This window comes from Eriocheir sinensis, chromosome 24 (assembly GCF_024679095.1).
Source record: "Eriocheir sinensis breed Jianghai 21 chromosome 24, ASM2467909v1, whole genome shotgun sequence".
Taxonomy (NCBI): Eukaryota; Metazoa; Arthropoda; class Malacostraca; order Decapoda; family Varunidae; genus Eriocheir; species Eriocheir sinensis.
This window is the reverse complement of record NC_066532.1, coordinates 19,843,547-19,862,192: the sequence shown is the minus strand read 5'-3', so window position 1 is coordinate 19,862,192 and position 18,646 is coordinate 19,843,547. Positions and strand designations below refer to the sequence as shown.

Here is an 18,646-nt window from a genome sequence, read left to right as displayed (position 1 = left end):
CCAGATATCCTCAAAGACTCATAATTCATCTCCCCTCCACTCGACAGGATACCGAGGATGTCCCGATGATCCTGGTGGGCAACAAGTGTGACCTGGAGGATGAGCGTGTCGTCGGCAAGGACCAGGGGCTGAACCTCGCCAAGTCCTTCTCCTGTGCCTTCCTGGAGTCCTCCGCCAAGGCAAAGATCAATGTCAACGAGATCTTCTATGACCTGGTCCGGCAGATCAACCGCAAGTCCCCCGAGAACAAGACGCCAATGAAGCGCAAGCACTGCACTTTGTTATAAGGATCAGCGCGTCGGCGGCCCTCGGAGCCAAGGGGGAGGAGGCCTAGTGTCAGGGGAAGAGAAGGGGAAGGATATACAAGGTTTTGATCTTGCTGGAAGACATTTCAAAAGACTGTGTTAAGTGTTGAGGTCAGGGAAGGGATAGAGGCTCCGATTCTCCTTGGGGCCACCGGAAGTCCTGTTTGAAAAGGTATTTGAGTCTTAAGGGAAGGGAGGGAGGGTTAGGTCTTGCTTCCGAGGGGTTTTGATCCTTCTCCGCCTCAAACTGTTATGCCAAGGGAAGGGATAGAGGTTTTGATCCTCCTTGGAGCCATTGGAAATCCTGTTTGAAAAGGTGTTTGAGTCTTAAGGGAAGGGAGGGAGGGAGGTCTTGCTTCAGAGGGGTTTTGATCCTTCTCTGCCTCAAACTGTTATGCCAAGGGAAGGGATAGAGGTTTTGATCCTCCTTGGAGCCATTGGAAATCCTGTTTGAAAAGGTGTTTGAGTCTTAAAGGAAGGGAGGGAGGTCTTGCTTCAGAGGGGTTTTGATCCTTCTTAGCCTCAAACTGTTACACCAAGGGAAGGGATAGAGGTTTTAATTCTGCTTGGAGCCATTCAAAAACAGTGTTAAAGGAAGGGAGGGAGGCTTTAATCCTTCTTAACCTGTTACTGTTATGCCAAGGGAAGGGGAGGGGAGGAAAGGAAAGGAAGGGAAGTCTTGCATATCTACAGGGATGAAGGAAGGGAGGGAATTTTGGGTGAATTTTGATTCCTTTTTGAAGCCGTAGGGAAAGTCTTGCATCTGTAGTCATGGGATGGGAGTCTACAGCCCTTCAAGCTCCAGGGAACGTCTTACTAACTGGCCAAGCCGTAGGAGAAGTCTTAGGAAGGGGAGGGAATTTTGTCCTTTTTGAAGCCATAGAGAAAACCTTACATCCGTTAGTCATGGGAAGGGAGTCTACAGCCCTTCAAGCTCCAGGGAATGTCTTACTAACTGGCCAAGCTGTAGGAGAAGTCTTAGGAAGGGGAGGGAATTTTGAGCCTTTTTAAAACCATAGAGAAAACTTGCATCTTTTGACCAAGGGAAGGGAGAGTCCAGCCCTTTTAAGCTCTAGGGAAGGTCTCGTTAGTCTGATAGGTATTCATTTGGCTTCAGTAACGGCTAACAGACAAGGCTTCAATAGCTAGTGATTCAGTAATGGTGTGTGTGTTAAGAAATCATTTGGCTTGAGTACAGGTTAACAGATCAAGGCTTCATTGGCTAATGATTCAGTAAGTATGTGTTAAGAATTCATTTGGGTTCAGTACAGGTTAACAGATCAAGGCTTCAGTGGCTAATGATTCAGTAATGGTGTGTGTTAAGAAATCATTTGGCTTGAGTACAGGTTAACAGACCAAGGCTTCAATGGCTAATGATTCAGTAATGGTGTGTGTTAAGAAATCATTTGGCTTGAGTACAGGTTAACAGATCAAGGCTTCAATGGCTAATGATTCAGTAAGTATGTGTTAAGAAATCATTTGGGTTCAGTACAGGTTAAGAGATCAAGGTTTCACAATGGCTGGTGGTTTAGTGAAGGTCATATTCCGGCCCTGGTGATGTTGGCATAACTTTGTAACCTCCTAGGCTTTGGCAATGGGTGGTCATATTCCGGCTCTGGTGATGTTGGCATAACTTTGTAACCTCCTAAGGCTTTGGCAATGGGTGGTCATATTCCGGCTCTGGTGATGTTGGCATAACTTTGTAACCTCCTAAGACTTGGGGAATAGCTAATGGTTCAGTAAGGGGCTTATTCAGGCTCGGGGGGAGGGAAGGGAGGCTGTGTGTGTGTGTGTGTGTGTGTGTGTGTGTGCTGACATTGGCATAACTTTTGTAAACTTTATTTTTTTATTTCTTCTTAGTCTCTTCATGATGCAGAAACTTTGTACTACTACTACTACTACTACTACTACTACTACTACTACTACTACTACTACTATCTAGATATATGAAGTAAAAAAAAACAAAAAACCCAATTTCCAAAGTTATGCTAGTCTATTTTTTGCACAAAATTACGATGATGGAAACTCTATTACTACTATGTGTTATAACAAAATAATAATAATGATAATAATAATAATGATGTTATCTTTCTAAGCGCGAGAGAAAAAGAGAGAGAAAGAGAGAGAGACGTTTTTTCCGTGTTCCCATCCCTGTATATTTAAATGTATCGGGACTTCCGTTCGTCTGTTTCAAAAGCCTCTCGTTGAAGAAGTTCCCGCAGTTTTCATGGACTGTTTCGTGATGCTGGTGATAGCTTGACATGACCTCTGCATCTCGAACGGTCAAATCACCAATGAAAACCCGGTTAATCTTCTCCGTGGCCTTGGGAAACTGTTGTAATGGGAGCCCGATACATTTACAAGTACGTAGCTTTGTTGTGATGTTCGCAAACACACACAGAAGAAGGGGGTTTGTACGAGGTTGAAACATGACTGGAAATCCTTTAACTTTTACGTCATTCATTTTGCATTACCGATAAGTCTTTTGTACCTTCCGTAAGTAGCTGTAGTTTACGATAGCCAGTGTAATTATGACTTTCCGCGCACAAGATTCTTTATGAGTGACCCCAAGAGGAACACACACACGTGATAACACAACTGAATGTGCAGACAGACAGACCAGAGAGACAGACACACACACACATACAATGTCAATCCAGCCCACACAAGACCCCAACAGAGAGCCCAGCAGAACCTTAGACAAGACTGGAGACCCCCCAAACATACCCTAAGGAGTCTGCAAGAACCCTGTTACCTTATACAAGACTGGAGACCCCAAACATACCCTAAGGAGTCTGCAAGAACCTGGTTACCTTATACAAGACTGGAGACCCCAACAGACCCCAAACCTACCCTGAGGAGTCTGCAAGAAGCCTGTTACCTTATACAAGACTGGAGACCCCAACAGACCCCAAACCTACCCTGAGGAGTCTGCAAGAAGCCTGTTACCTTAGACAAGACTGGAGACCTCAAACAAACCCCAAACCTACCCTGAGGAGTCTGCAAGAAGCCTGTTACCTTAGACAAGACTGGAGTGCTGAAACAGACCCCAAACCTACCCTGAGGAGTCTGCAAGAAGCCTGTTACCTTAGACAAGACTGGAGACCTCAAACAGACCCCAAATAGACCTCAACAGAACCTAAGGAGTCTTCATAAGGCCAGTCCAGCTTACAAATGACAACTCCTGTACTCCAAACTGCACTGAAACCTCCTAATCCACATGACTCAAGGCCTCAAGATGTGACTGTGTGTGTGTGTGTGTGTGTGTGTGTGTGTGTGTGTGTGTGTGTGTGTGTGTGTGTGTGTGTGTGTGGCTGTACTGAATCCTCGCACACTTATATGCACTTTCCAAACACTTCCTAATGATCTTCCTGAACTGGGTGACCTTACAAGTGGAGAGAGAGGGAGAGAGAGAGAGTAGACTTGGGCGTGTTAGCCAGTCCATTCCTGCTATTAACACTGTAAACTTTATACTATACAAGACTCCAAATCTACCCTAAGGAGTTTGCAAGAAGCCTGTTCCCTTAGACAAGACTGGAGTGCCCAACAGACCCCAAACCTACCCTAAGGAGTCTGCAAGAAGCCTGTTACCTTAGATAAGACTGGAGCGCCCAACAGACCCCAAACCTACCCTTAGGAGTCTGCAAGAAGCCTGTTACCTTAGATAAGACTGGAGACCCCAACAGACCCCAAACCTACCCTTAGGAGTCTGCAAGAAGCCTGTTACCTTAGATAAGACTGGAGACCCCAAACCTACCCTAAGGAGTCTGCAAGAAGCCTGTTACCTTAGACAAGACTGGAGTGCCCAACAGACCCCAAACAGACCCTCTGGAGAACAGAAGCTTGAAATATTTGCTACACTATTGAACTCAAATAAAGAAGGGAAGAAAGAACGTAAATACAATACTGAACCCAAGTGAAGAAATTAAGAAAGCTGATATATTAATAGATATCAAAGACAGTACGAATGCTATGTTATGAAACTAAGCTAAGGAAAAGTAGTCTAGTATGAAAATGGGCCAGAATACAATATGAAATGGGGTTAAGGAAACAGGCAACAGAAGAATATGAAGAAGAAAATAACACCATATGGAAAAGGGATCAAGCTAGCAAAACCAAAGAATACAGTACGAAAAGGAGGATGAAGCTTATGAAGATGGAGAATTCAACAACCTTCGCAGATCTTTAGAGAATACGAAAAGCAATCTGACACTACAGCAAAGGGATCAAGCCAGCAAAACCCAAGAACAAAGTATGAAAAGGAGGATCACGTTTACAAAGACAGAGAATTTAACAACCTTCGCAGATCTTTAGAGAATACGAAAAGCAATCCAACACTACAAAAAGGGATCAAGCCAGCAGCGAAACCAAAGAATACACCACGAAAAAGGGAGATTGAGTTTACAGACAAAACGTAATATGGCAACCTTAACAGATCTTTCAAATTTCCCGACATAATTCACCATAGTTTTCCCGAGCAGGTTTTTACGTCTGTTCTGCCCCTATGAGTACGAGAACTAGACAGTCGTAGTTGAGATGGTATGATGGACAGACTGGCAAACACGCCCTAGTACCCCCTGGCTTATCGAGAGGAGAAGGAGACGAAAGTGATGAAGAAGGAACAGCTTACGAAGGAGAAAATGATTAATATGAAGAACTTTTAAAAGGAGAAGAAGAGAGTGACAAAAGAAGGAGGAACAGTTCAAGAAGGAGAAAGTGACAAATGGGAACGTTTTAAAAGTCGAACGCAAGCATTTTCGACATGAAGAAAGAAAGACCTCTAGTACGCCCTTGTATATCGAGAGGAGAAGAAAATGACAGAGGAAAGTTTAAGCAGAAGAAAATGTCGAAGAGGAGGAGCGGAAAGTCTCGAACACGCCGACGTACATACGTAAACAAACATTTTTCAACCTCAAGAACGAACGAGGAAGAGAAAGATATTGATATTCTGCCGTGGTTTGTTTTTCCCTCTCAAATCATCGTCATCATCAGTCATTGTTTTCCACGTAATTCAGTGTCGCGCGTCTCGCCGGGCAAGTTTGATGTGGTGTCGTCGTATATAAAAATGTGCTAACAGTCGTATATATATATATTAAAAAAAAAAAACCCGACTTATGCTAACTCTATTTTTTCTCTCTATCTTTGCTGTCGATCATAACAAAACAAAAAATCGCCCCAGAAAAACCCGAAAAAAAATACATCTATCGACCCTAAACCGGCGCCTCGAGACCAAGGAGGAAGGTGGGAGGGAGGGCTGAAATGTGTGTGTGTGTATATACGTAATCCATATCACCTTGTTCTTGTATATAATTTAACATGGTATGCAGTTGTCATCGTCATTGCCATACATATATTTTTCCCAGAAGGGGCGATGTGAGGCGTCTTTTTGCGAGTGTGTGTGTGTGTGTGCGTGTGTGTGTGTGAGACCTTCGTTTTTCACCACATGGGATGATTCCTAATACAACAACTGCATTTATATGGCCCAATACGTATAGTCTCGGGCAGAAATGGTGGTTCGGCGCGCTCGGAATTCCCTGTGACTGTAGCTTGCTGGAACTAATCGCTCGATATCTCTAGCATCCCTCGCTCTGCCTCGCTCTAAATTGAACACAAGGTAGATGGATCCTCGCTCTACCCCTTGCTTTAATCCCCATCCCTTTAGACCTAACTCACTGTGGCTGTTGTGTCTTTGTGTGTGGGAAGTGACCTCTAACTCTGCTCTCCTCTGCTCTCTTTCCCTTCCTTCTTATTCCTCTGTTTCTAGTTCATCCCTTCTCTCTCCCTCCAAATTCATCTCTCTCTTTCCCTTCCCTTTCTTCTTATTCCACTGTTTCTCTCATTTTCTGTTGCCTTGCTAGTTCATCCCTTCTCTTGCCTTTTCTCCCTCCCACTCCACTTCCCTTACATTTCTCCTCCCTTCTCTCCCTTCCATTTCCTCTTCCTCCTTCCCTTCCAATTTATCTCTCCCCCTTCCTTCCCTCCTAGTTTATCTCCCACTCCCTTCCTCTTGCTTCCTGGCCCTTGCAAAATAAGTCTACAGTTTGACATGGAGTGCAGGGAAGGGCGGACCACTATCCCTGTCCGAGTCTGTACCATCGCCTTGTGTTACGCCTACTACCACTACTACTACTACAATGTCTATCCTTGCATCAGACTACATACATACTACCGTCATGTGCGCGTGTGTGTGTGTGTGTTTGTGTGTGTGTAAGTGATGGATCATAATGCAATTCAGTGCTTCATAATATCATTGCTATGTACGTACCAATGACACTTTGGAATATTTCTTACTACATATGAATAGTATATATATAACATTGTTTTCTACTGCGCCCAACGTGTCGCTCCTTATGTACTATAGAACTTGAACTTGTCGGAAAAGAAACTGCCCTTAGGAGGAGGAAAAATATTGGTTTTGGACGTGTTTTTGCTCCTTATGTACTATAGAACTTGTCGGAACATAAACTGCCCTTAGGAGGAAAAAAATATTGGTTTCGGTCGTGTTTTTCCGGAGACTAGTTTTAATAATTATTCTCGTGATTTATTATGCATTTTTAACTTTATTATTATTACTATTACTACTCTAGGGTCGTCTTAAGATGAGAACTGCCACGGCTAGTAATCCCTAAGACTATTAGCGGCTTTATACACTCTATTGGAGAAAGCTTTACTGTTTGTTTTTCAGTCTGAGGAAATTATTAAATATATATCGTGTACATTGTTGATGGGAGTTTGATTTTGCTAACCTACTACTACTACTGCTACTATTATTTTTTCTTCTCTGCCAGTTCATCTCACTTCTCTCCCTCTCTTCCTTCCTTTTCTGTCCTCCCTCTTTCCCTCTTTTAATTTTCTTACTTTTTTACATTTTTCATCTCTTCCCTTCTCTCCATTCCTTCCTTTTCTGTCTTCCTTCTTTCCCTCCTTTCTTAATTTTCTTGCTCTACATTTTCCATCTCTTAACTTCCGTTGCCACTGCTATTGCTGCTACTACTACTACCAGAGTTGAACCCATCGGAGTGCAGGCAAAGAGTAACTGAGAATGACCCAGAAAAATACGGTTCACTTAGAAAGGGGAGGCAGGTCGGCTATACTGTGCTGTTCCCTTACACAAAAGGTAACTTGAGAAGCCCAAATTATTGACTGCTAAAACTAATTAATCTTTGTAGTTAAACTCTTGAGCATAAATATATATGAGAGGGGTTAAGGGTAGGCGGTGGCTGAGTGGTTAGTGTGCGGGCCCCGCATTCACCACACCATGGACGACGTCGGTTCGAATCCCCATGCTACCACCTGGGATTTTTCAGTCGCTGTTGAGTGGTCCAAGACTGCCTACATGCTGTCCTGAAGACCACCCATCAACCCAGACTCTAGAAAAAAACGTCCAAGTGAACCAAGAATGAGTTCCGGGGGGGCAGCGTGAGCCAAGCATAACTGGCCCCACTATAAAAATTGCCTATGCCATGACGGGCTTGGAACAGCCACCAGGCCCCTGAAGAAACCTACCGGCGTTACAGGCGAAGACATAAAAAGAAAAAGAAAAAAACTAAAAAAACTTGAAGCCCTTAATACAATTCTACTTGGGGCTCATATAGACAAAACTGACACTGATAGTTCCAAAGATTCAATGGTATGTGACAGTCAGCCAAATTCTGAAAGGCTATGGAAGAAAAATGAGTCAAATAATCCTTGATCTTAAACTCTGAGCAGAAATACTTGTAAAGGGCTTAACTTGAGGCCCCCCAAATCATTTCTACCTTGGGGTTCAAATAGACACAATTGACACTAATAGCTCCAAAAAGATCAATGGTATGTGACAGCCAGCCAAACTTTGGAGGGTATGGAAGAAAAATGAGTCAAATAATCACTGATCTTAAACTCTAGGCATTAATATATACAAGAGAGATTAAACTGAGGCCCTCAAAACAGTTCTACTCTGGGCTCAAATAGACACAATTGACACTAATAGCTCCAAAAAGATCAATGGTATGTAACAGCCAGCCAAACTTCGAAGGGTATGGAAGAAAAATGAGTCAAATAATCACTGATCTTAAACTCTAGGCATTAATATATACAAGAGGGCTTAAACTGAGGCCCCCCAAATTAGTTCTACTCTGGGCTCAAACAGACAAAACTGACACTAATAGTTCCAGCAAGATTCAATGGTATGTGGCAACCAACAACTGAAGGAAGTGGAAAAAAGAAGTCTTCCTTAAAAGATAACAAAACAATGTGTACGCTCACCTTTGCAGTTGTCATCTTGCCAGCAGTGTCTATGGATGGACTTGGGAGGCAGCAGGAACCATGGACGAAGGCTACACTTCCCTTCACAGCCTCAATATTTACCTTGAGTTTAATACCACACTTCCCTTCACACCCACAATTTCCACCCCAAGTTTAGTACCACACTTCTCCACACTACCTGGAGGCCACACTTGCCTTGACACCCTTAATATCTACCCTGAGCTTAATTTAATACCACACTTCCCTTCACACCCTCATTTTCTACCACAAGTTTAGTACCACACCTCTCCCACACTACCTGGAGGCTACACTTCCCTTCACAGCCTCAATATTTATCCTGAGTTTAATACCACACTTGTACCACACTTCCCTTTACATCCTCAATTTCTACCCCAAGTTTAGTACCACACTTCTACACTTCCCTTCACAGCCTCAATTTCTACCCCAAGTTTAGTGCCACACCTCCCTGCACACCCTCAAAATTCTACCCCAAGTTTAGTGCCACACCTCTCCCACACTACCTGATTATCATTATGTAAACAGAGTTGAGGTAAATCTGGATAATATTAAAGAGAGAGGTGTCAAAATATGTCTACTGTGTTGTCAGAATAAAGAATGGTTAATAATTTTTACTTTTACAGTAGTTAGTTACTGTTGTTGAGACATAGAATGCTTATAAATCTTGAGTTTTACAATAGTGAGTTAGTTACAATAGTTACTGTGTTGTCAGAACAAAAAATGGTTATCAATCTTGAGTTTTACAATAGTTACTATGTTGTCAGAATAAAGAATGGCCATCAATCTTGAGTTTTACAATAGTTAAATCTAATACCTCACTTAATTTTCTGGGCACAACTTGTTCCCTGTCGAATCTTTTAGTCAGCTCCAGCGACTGACAAAAGCAATGTTCACCTTATGGCAGAAATACTTTAATTCCTCTACCAACAACAACCTGCTTCTTGTGACAGCACGGAAGGGGACAGTTTTATCATGGACTTTCTGGTGGGTTTCAATCAGTCCTTACACGTTTATGAAAAGGAATATCTTAACAGCATTTCCTCCCTCTGTGTGAATGAAAATATAGCAAGAAAATGAGTTATAATGAGCCTTTTGTGACCATTGTTTCTGTTGAGGTGCTGGACAGGACTAACAGAGGCCCAACAATTCATTATGTGCTTTAGGAAAGGAATACACTAACAGCATTTCCTCCCTCTGTGTGAATGAAAATATAGCAAGAAAATGAGTTACAATGAGCCTCTTATGACCATTGCTTTTGTTGAGGTGCTGGAAAGGAGTAAGAAAACCCAACATAGCCTACATACCCACACCCCAGCATGCCTCACTAATCCATGTGGTATGTTGTAAGAGTACCAAGAGGGATGTGGTTATATGTTTTATTGGGAAAATAGAAAAAAATATACATATGGTTAATTTTTTTTTTCTCTACAGAATACACATATTTACACTGTTGATAATTACATGGAGTGCTTATGACTAAATGTGTGTCTTTTGAACTAACTTTATGTGATGGTGGTCATGTTTTTTTTCAAGGGCAACAAAAAGAGTAGAAAAAAATCAACAGACAAAGCAACACAGATAGACAGACCTATTGATATACAGACAGACAACACAATGTGACTGTTTTGGTTCTATTCAATTCTCTTGTCTCTTTCTATTTGTCCGTCTATATGTCTGTCTGTCTCTGGTTGTGTCGATTTGTCTGTCTGTCTGCTATCTGCTTCTGCCTGTGTTGTCTGTCTGTCTATCTGTCTGTCTGTTGATGTGTTTCTGGCTGTGTTTATCTGTATATCAGTCAGTCTGTCTGTTTACGTGCTTCTGCCTGTGTCCATCTCTATCCCAGCTGTCTGTTTATCTGTTTGCCTCTGTCCGTCAGTGTCTGTCTGTCTTTCAACTGTCAACATGCTTTTTCCATGACCACCACCCACAGTACTGCCCCCCTAACTACTCTCTTACCACTACCATTACTACTACTATCCCTCACAAGTACTTACAAAGGCCTGTATTACAAGCTCTCCCTTTCAACAATATTACAAGCTCTTTCTTCCTTGGCTGTTCATTTGACATCAGTTCCAACAGTATTATTAGCTTATAACCCAATACGTCTTTTAATAATGGAGAGCCTGGGAGGGTTGGGAGTAAGTTATGTCTCTTAAGCCCCGTTCACACTGTGCCGACTCTGGGCCACGACAACCCAGTGACTCGGGGTATACGAGGTCTTGGGTGTGAGGGGTTGATGTGAAAGGGTCGTACATGGTCGGAGTGCTTGACTGATTATCGGCGTCGCAACTGCAAGGTCATGTGGCGCCGGATAAAAGATTAAATAAGCTATATTTTAAAACCATAAAAAAACAGTAATGAATTAAAAACAAGGTAAAAGAAGGACTCGATAAAAGGCACATGGTCGGAAAGAGGTCTAGAAATGATCGCCAGTTGCTGTTCAGCACAGTGTGAAGGGGCCTTAACGACGCTGTGGCCCAGAGTCGGCACAGTGTAAAGGGGGCTTTAGTAAGGGAGAGAAGGAAGTAATTAACCCGATAGCAGTGATTGGTCAAAATTGTGGCTTTACGGTGAAGCAGTGACAGGCCAAATTTTTGCCATGATATAAACCCCCCAAATAGATAATGCATAAACTGATCACAAATGTGTTGATATGTATTATGAAATGGTTTGCATGAGTGATAATTTTTTTCTCATTTTTCTCGCTTAGAGGGAAGAGCCTTTGAGAAACATGATCCCTGCAGCTACCGGGTTAATGTGTCTCGGTGAGGGAGAGCTTGGAATACAGCCAATAATTATCACTTCAATTGGCAATCACACCCAGAATTGAGCTTACTGATACAAAATACATAACATGATATACACTAATATTAGATCACTAAAAAATGAGTTATATACAAGTGGCCATTATTCTGCAAGTTATTATTTTGAGAGAGATCACAGCCATTTCACTTGTCCGAGGGAGTGATTGAAGACCCTCCCTTCATGCTTAACCTCCTCCTCCTCCTCCTCCTCCTCTTGTCTTGTCAGAGTGCATGAAAACTCCCTTGGAACAGCCTGACATTCAGTTAAACAAGGCAACTTCCTGAAGGACTTATGTGATAGTCATGATAACTTATAAGGCAGAGTATTAAGGGAGTCTTCACACACTGCCAACCACTTCTGGGAGGAGAGCGAAGAGGCTGATGTCTTTAACTAATTTCCTGGCACTGGTTAGACCTTCAAACTTGGCCTCTTTCCTGCAGACTTTAACTTTTTCCTCCTTCCTTATAAAGACTAACACTTGAATACTATGTAGGGACTATCTTCAAGTACTTTCTGGCATCTTCTAAGCATTCAAACATGGATAAAAAGACCAACACTTGAATACTATGCAGGGACTGTCTTCAAGTGCTTCCTGGCATCTTCTAAGCATTCAAACTTGGCCTCAGAACTTCACCACTTCCCTCCATCCTTCCCCTTCCTTCTAAAAAGACTAACACTTGCATACTTCTTCTTCCTAAACAGTTCCTAAGCACATCCTGCCTTCAAGTACTTCCTGGCATCCTCAAGTCCCTCAAACTTAGATTCCAACCTTTTCCTCTTCACTCCCTTTCCTCCTCCTACTCTTCTTCCTTCCTCCTCTTCTTCCTCCTCCTCCGCACCAACCTTCAACAGAGTGACCTGGGCCGCACACTTGGCCACCCCGGTCCGCCTCATGGCCGCACAGTACACAAGGTTGTGTGCTGTGCTTGCTAGGGCGGCCTTTGACCCAGCTTCGGTCAGGCCAAAGAAGCGTCCAAGGTTGATGACGTCGTAAGGTTGGCGGACCTGTGATGGGAGGTGTGCGCCGCTGCTTACGATGATGTTGGCCGAGCGGAGGGACTGGTGGAGGCTGTGGGCTAAGGCGATGGTCTGCTGGCGGCTGCGGCCCTCGCTGAGACAAGGCCCGTAGCTCAGCTGGAAGGGACGTGGGTGTTAGGGGAGACTGTATTTTTTTTATAGTGAGGGAAACAGATAAAAAATATAATAATAATAATGAAAAATAAATAAATAAGTAATAATAATAATAATAATAATAATAATAATAAAAAGAAAAAGCCAGCTATTGTACTACTGTTATTTATATAATTTATTTGATTTATTCTATTATCATTCATTCTTTCTTGTCCCTTTATTTATTTTATTTTATTTCATTTATTGTTTACCTCACCAGTATAGAGCAGGGAGAAGAAGAGGCAGAAGAATACTCAAGAAAAGACAGATTTAGGAAGCAATTCAAAACAACATGAGTTGCATGAAAACGAGGTCAGGTCAGGTCTGGCCCTCACCTCAAAGTACATGTTCCTGTCCTTGGCCATCCTAAGCAGCTTACGGGCGAAACGTGTCCCTCGCTCCTCCAGGCTCAGCGCGATGATGTCAACCTCCACCGCCGACTGGGTCACTGTCTGGAAGGGGGGGGAGGAGAGCCGTGAGGGAGTCAGCCAGTGAACACCCTGCCTCAAGTGGGTAAAGGCAGTGGGGAAAAATGAAAGGGAAGACCTATTTCAAGCTGCCCACCCACCCACGTACCTGCTTGAGTGCCTTGTCAGAGGTTGGCGTGAGTGCCAGGAGGTCATACTGCCTGATGACCTCCTTGTGCTTGGCCAAGAAGGGGGAATCAGGGTTGGCGTAGGTCACGGTGAGGCGGGTGAGGATGACAGGTGGCCGGGTAATGCCGTGGCGACGCAGCTCATCCGGGGTGAGGGCAAGCTTGGGGGGCGGCGGCACGGAGGAGAAGTCACCTGAGGGGAGTGTGGGTGAGGGTGGCTGCACAACAGGAAAACAAATCATTTAGAAACAGGAATCATGAAGATCTTGACCCAATGAAGTTGAAACTTGCTCAGCAGTAACTAATTCTACACCACAGTATTAATTTATCAAAAGGAATTACCAGTACTTAACAAACCTGGCAATCATCACCTCCCAATAGTGTAGGGGACTATGGCCCCTCCACCCATTCTATTCAAATATATCCAGACCTAACCACCTAATGGGGGCTTTGCACTCCTTGCCCACTCCATTTTATTATTTCCACATAAAATAATAATAAGAAAGATGAACATTACAAGATAAGTCAGAAAAAGTGTCAGTGTTCCCAAGGCCCAGCCAGCTCCTAAAACACTGAGGAAGCATCAAACTCTACAGTCCCATGGGTGTAAAACTAGAGAAATGCCAAAAAGTGTGTCAACAACTGGCGGGATTTATGTAGCTTGACTGATGCAACAAACTTTGACAAGGCAACCTGTGGTCCACACAGGGCACCAGTCATGTGTCCTGGGCCAGCCAGTCAGCCCCGCCGTCTCTTACTCCTGTCAATCCTTCCCCCGCACCTTTCTTCTTCTTGGGCCAGTCAGTCAGCCCCGCCGTCCCTTGCTCCTGTTAGTCAGTCCGTGCCCCTGTCAGTCCTTCCCCCGCACCTTTCTTCTTGAGGCAGTCAGTCAATCAGTCCCCATGTCAGCACTTGCTCCTGTCAGTCTGTACCCCCGTCAGCCCCTCTCCCGCACTTTTCTTCTTCTTGAGGCAGTCAGTCAGTCAGTCCTCATGTCAGTCCGTGCCCCGTCAGCCCCTCCTTCGCACCTTTCTTCTTCTTGAGGCAGTCAGTCAGTTAGTCCCCATGTCAGCCCTTGCTCCTGTCAATCCGTGCCCCCGTCAGCCCCTCCCCCGCACCTTTCTTCTTCTTTTTGCCGCCGCCGCCGCCTGCCGCCGCTGTGGAATTGTCCGTGACATGCCTGTTGAGCGCCAGGGTCTGGTAGCCCACACTCAGCGCCTTCAGCACGGTCTGCCGCAGGTCCGTGTCCGTGGCGGAGATGTTCAGGTCGCAGAAACCCCGGGCCAGCTTCATCATGACCTGTCTGGGGTCTGTCTGTGGGGTGTAGGGTTTGTCTGTGGGGTGTGTGTGGGGTGTGTGGTCTGTCTGTGGGGTGTGTGGTCTGTCTGTGGGGTGTGTGGTCTGTCTGTGGGGTGTGTGGTCTGTCTGTGGGGTGTGTGGTCTGTCTGTGGGGTGTGTGCTGCCTGTCAGTGGGGTGTCAGCTGCCTCCTCTGTGGGTGCCGTGATGTGCCTTATGAGGTGTCTGGCGGCGCGCGTGGTCAGCCTCCTCCACGCTCAGCTGACCTCCATGTGTTGTTGTTGTTGTCTGGCGAGGAAGCACGCACAAGATCAAGGTATTGTCGTACTCTACAAGGGGGTTATGTTATGTTATGTTATGTTATGGCCTTGGTTACAGAGGCCGTGCCCCCATGGCCCTAAAACACCGAAGAGGAAGTACTCTATCGTATTCTGGCCTAATAGCCACCACTGGTAGACACAATCGGCTGTTGTCCCCCCTAAAAACAGGTATTTTCGGTTTCTGGCCCCACAAGATTATTGATTGATTGATTGATAGTTTATTGTTGCAGGTAAACAACAAGGGAGAAGGGAGGAACATGCCATCCCAACCCCCAGGCAGGACAGAGTGTGATTATACAACTATTAATACATGTGTAGGTAGCACCATGAAATTAAAAAGATACAATGGTTATACAAAACATCGATATTTCCTCTTCCTGTATGTACCGGTGAGTCAGACACCTCGCTCCTGTACTCTCTCGCGTCCCGTGTCTGTACATATTAGTATTGCCACAATAATCCCCAAGATCAGCGCTGCGTATCTTATCCCGGTAATCCCTGAACACCAAACACCACACCCACATTAATTGATTGATTGATAGTTTATTGTTGCAGGTAAACAACAAGGGAGAAGGGAGGAACATGCCATCCCAACCCCCAGGCAGGACATGTGTGTGATTACCTTACGCCCAAACAGATTAACATAAACAAATGATCCATAACAGCCTATAGGTATATATAAGACACTTCGCTCCTGTACTCCCTCGCGTCCCGTGTCTGTGTAGTACATATTAGTATTGCCACAATAAACCCCAATTAAGACCACTAGCGCTGCGTATCATATCCCCGTAATCCCTGAACACCAAACACCACACCCACATTAATTGCCTTACGCCCAAACAGATTAACATAACTAAATGATCCATAATTGGTATATATAAGAAAAATACTCTGATTAGACTTGCGGGCTTTTTTTGTGGTATTTCGTTGGGTTTAATGCTACGAAGTTGAGCACCATGGCAACGCGCAGAACTGTACAGTACACTAAATAAATAAATAAATACATAAATAAATAAATAAAATAAAATAAAAAAGCTGTCACAGGAAGAGAGGAAAATATAAGGAAAGAGAAGGAAAATAATGTAAGGAAAGGATATTTAGACGAGAGAGAGAGAGAGAGAGAGTCTACATTGTGAACACACGCGTCTCTCTCTCTCTCTCTCTCTCTCTCTCTCTCTCTCTCTCTCAGAAGAAGAAGAAGAAAAAAGAATAAAAGAAGAAATAGAAGAAGAAAAGGAGAAAATAAAATAATAATAATAATAACAATAATAATAATAATAATAATAATAATAATAATAATAATAATAATAATAATAATAATAATAATAATAATAATAATAATAATAACGATAAAAAGAAAAAGAAGAAGAAAAAGGAGAAGAAAAAAGAAGGAGAATGAAAAGAAGAAAAATAAAATAAGAAAAAGAATAAAGAGGAAAAAAAAATATTGAGATGAAAAATAAGAAAGAAAAAGAATAAGACGAGGAGGAGGAGGAGGAGGAGGAGGAGGAAGAAACATTTATACGCAGATAACGCAATGGAGAGAAAATAGAGAAAGTGTGTGTCCGTAACCTGAGAGAGAGAGAGAGAGAGAGAGAGAGAGGACAACTTATCTAAGAATGCAGTGCGCTCTCTCTCTCTCTCTCTCTCTCTCTCTCTCTGTAGTAATAGTAGTAGTAGTAGCAGTATTAGTAGTAGTGGTAGTAGCAGTAATAATAATAATAATAATAATAATAATAATAATAATAATAATAATAATAATAATAAAACAAGAAGTAAGACAAGGAGGAGGACGAAAAAATAGTACTGAGGTGATAATGAGAAGGAAGAAGAGGAGGAGGAGGATGACCAGGATGAAAGGGAGGAGGAGGAGGAGGAGGAGGAGGAGGAGGAGGAGGAGGAATTCTTTGCCTTCCTCCTCACACTCTTCCTTTCTCCTGTCAAACTTTCTCTCTCTCTCTCTCTCTCTCTCTCTCTCTCTCTCTCTCTCTCCCATACATTTTTTGTCAAGGCTAATGTGTGTGTGTGTGTGTGTGTGTTCCTTTTGTCAGTTTTCTTTCTTTATTCCTTTCTTTTCCAATCTCTCTCTCTCTCTCTCTCTCTCTCTCTCTCTCTCTCTCTCTCTCTCTCTCTCTCTCTCTTTTTCCTCCTCCTCCTCCTCCCCTTTGAACTACAGACGCACCCAAGAACTAGAAACAACGGCCTACATATTCAAGCGAAGCGATGCAATACAGATTTTGGAAGGAACTTTTTTTTCTCTAACCGAGTCATCCGCCACTGGAACGACCTCCCTGCTGAAGTGGTAGGTGCAGAAACCATCAACTCCTTCAGAAGCGCATCGACCGTTTCTTCGTAACAACAGGAGTGCACTGAAACTATACTCACCGAAGTGCTTTGATCTATTCCACGGGCACCAAGTGACTATCAGGCAGACTCTTCCTCCTCCTTCTCCTCCTCCTCCTCCTCGGCACATTCCCCAGCCAGCACGTCAGCCGCCTACCCACACACTCCCATGCCCACTTTCACCCATGTCATCCACCGTGAAGCCACACCTCGAAGCGACTCTCTCACACACCTGCCCCAAAAACACATTCTGAAAAAAAAAACCCGCATAAATAAATAAATAAACAGAACAGGATAAATAAAAAGAAGTAAAACAATATTGAACAGGACAAGAGGATACAGTCTCGTCCACCCTCCCAATAAAATAAATAAAATAAAATGAAAGGAAATGGAAATACAGATAAATGAAAGGAACAGGACAGAGAGAGCATACTTGAAGACCTGAATCATGTCCCCTCGTAGGCATCTCTTTTCCAGCATGAAGAGTGAGCCGCCTGAGTCCCTCCTCGTACGGCAGGGGAACCAAAGTCGTAATAATTAGAAAGAAAAGGAAGAAGGGAAGGAAAATAAACAGGAGGAGGAAGAGTAGGAAGAGAAGGAAGAGAGAGAGAGAGAGAGAGAGAGAGAGAGAGAGAGAGAGAGAGAGAGAGAGAGAGAGAGAGAGAGAGAGAGAGAAGCGTGGGAAAGCCTTCGTGACAACATATGGAAAGAGACTGCACAAAAAAAAAAAAAAAAAAAATAGATTAAAGAAAAAAAAGAAATGTCGAGAAAATAAGAGAAAATACAGAATTAGTCTCATTATTATTATTATTATTATTATTATTATTATTATTATTATATTGTTATTATTATTATTATCATTACTACTACTACGACTACTACTCTCTCTCTCTCTCTCTCTCTCTCTCTCTCTCTCTCCTTCCTTCTCTCTATTCCTTCCTTCTCTCTCTCTCTCTCTCTCTCTCTCTCTCTCTCTCTCTCTCTCTCTCCCCAAGGTCAAGAGGAAACGGGATTACGCGGTGATGATGCAGGCGGTGGTGGTGGTGGTGGTGATGGTGGTGGTGGTGATGATGGTGGTGATGATGGTGGTGGTGGTGATGATGGTGGTAGTGGTGGTGGTGGTGGTGATATTGGTAGTGGTGATGCAGGTGGTGGTGGTGGTGGTGGTGGTGGTGATGATGGTGGTGATGGAGGTGGTGGTGGTGGCGGTGGTGATATTAGTAGTGGTGATGCAGGTGGTGGTGGTGGTGGTGATATCGGTAGTGGTGCTGCAGGTGGTGGTGATGGTGGTGATGATGGTGGTGATGATGGTGGTGATGCAGGTGGTGGTGGTGATATCGGTAGTGGTGATGCAGGTGGTGGTGGTGGTGGTGGTGATGATGGTGGTGGTGGTGGTGATATTAGTAGTGGTGATGCAGGTGGTGGTGTGATGGTGGTGGTGATGATGGTGGTGATGCAGGTGGTGGTGGTGGTGGTGGTGGTGAAGATCCTGGAGAAATTTGTTTCTCTATCTCTTTCTCTCCATCCTTCCTTCCCTCCTTCCCTCCTT

General features: G+C 43.8%; 2 protein-coding genes across 15 annotated transcripts in view; one reads left to right on the top strand and one right to left on the bottom strand.

Moving 5' to 3' along the window:
* Positions 1-7,028, top strand: part of LOC127003069 (ras-related protein Rap-1b) — a 39,418-nt gene extending 32,390 nt beyond the window's left edge. For 3 of the 14 annotated variants that reach the window (XM_050869495.1, XM_050869496.1, XM_050869482.1), the window contains exons 4-6: positions 48-512; positions 655-1,503; positions 1,577-7,028. In XM_050869495.1, coding sequence (XP_050725452.1) covers positions 48-287 — 240 coding nt within the window. In that variant the 3' untranslated portion in view covers positions 288-512; positions 655-1,503; positions 1,577-7,028. Of the gene's footprint in view, positions 1-47; positions 513-621 lie in introns of all 14 variants that reach the window. The other 11 variants (XM_050869485.1, XM_050869486.1, XM_050869493.1 and 8 more) reach the window with 11 other exon arrangements.
* Positions 7,029-9,929: 2,901 nt separating this feature from the next.
* LOC127003068 (ribonuclease P protein subunit p30-like) overlaps positions 9,930-18,646 on the bottom strand; it is a 61,292-nt gene continuing 52,575 nt past the window's right edge. Inside the window, exons 2-5 of the mRNA XM_050869481.1 lie at positions 14,256-14,722; positions 13,119-13,330; positions 12,878-12,994; positions 9,930-12,506 (exon numbers count right to left, since the gene is read on the bottom strand). Of these exons, the coding sequence (XP_050725438.1) occupies positions 12,078-12,506; positions 12,878-12,994; positions 13,119-13,330; positions 14,256-14,433 (936 nt within the window). The 5' untranslated portion in view covers positions 14,434-14,722 and the 3' untranslated portion in view covers positions 9,930-12,077. The remainder of the gene's footprint in view (positions 12,507-12,877; positions 12,995-13,118; positions 13,331-14,255; positions 14,723-18,646) is intronic.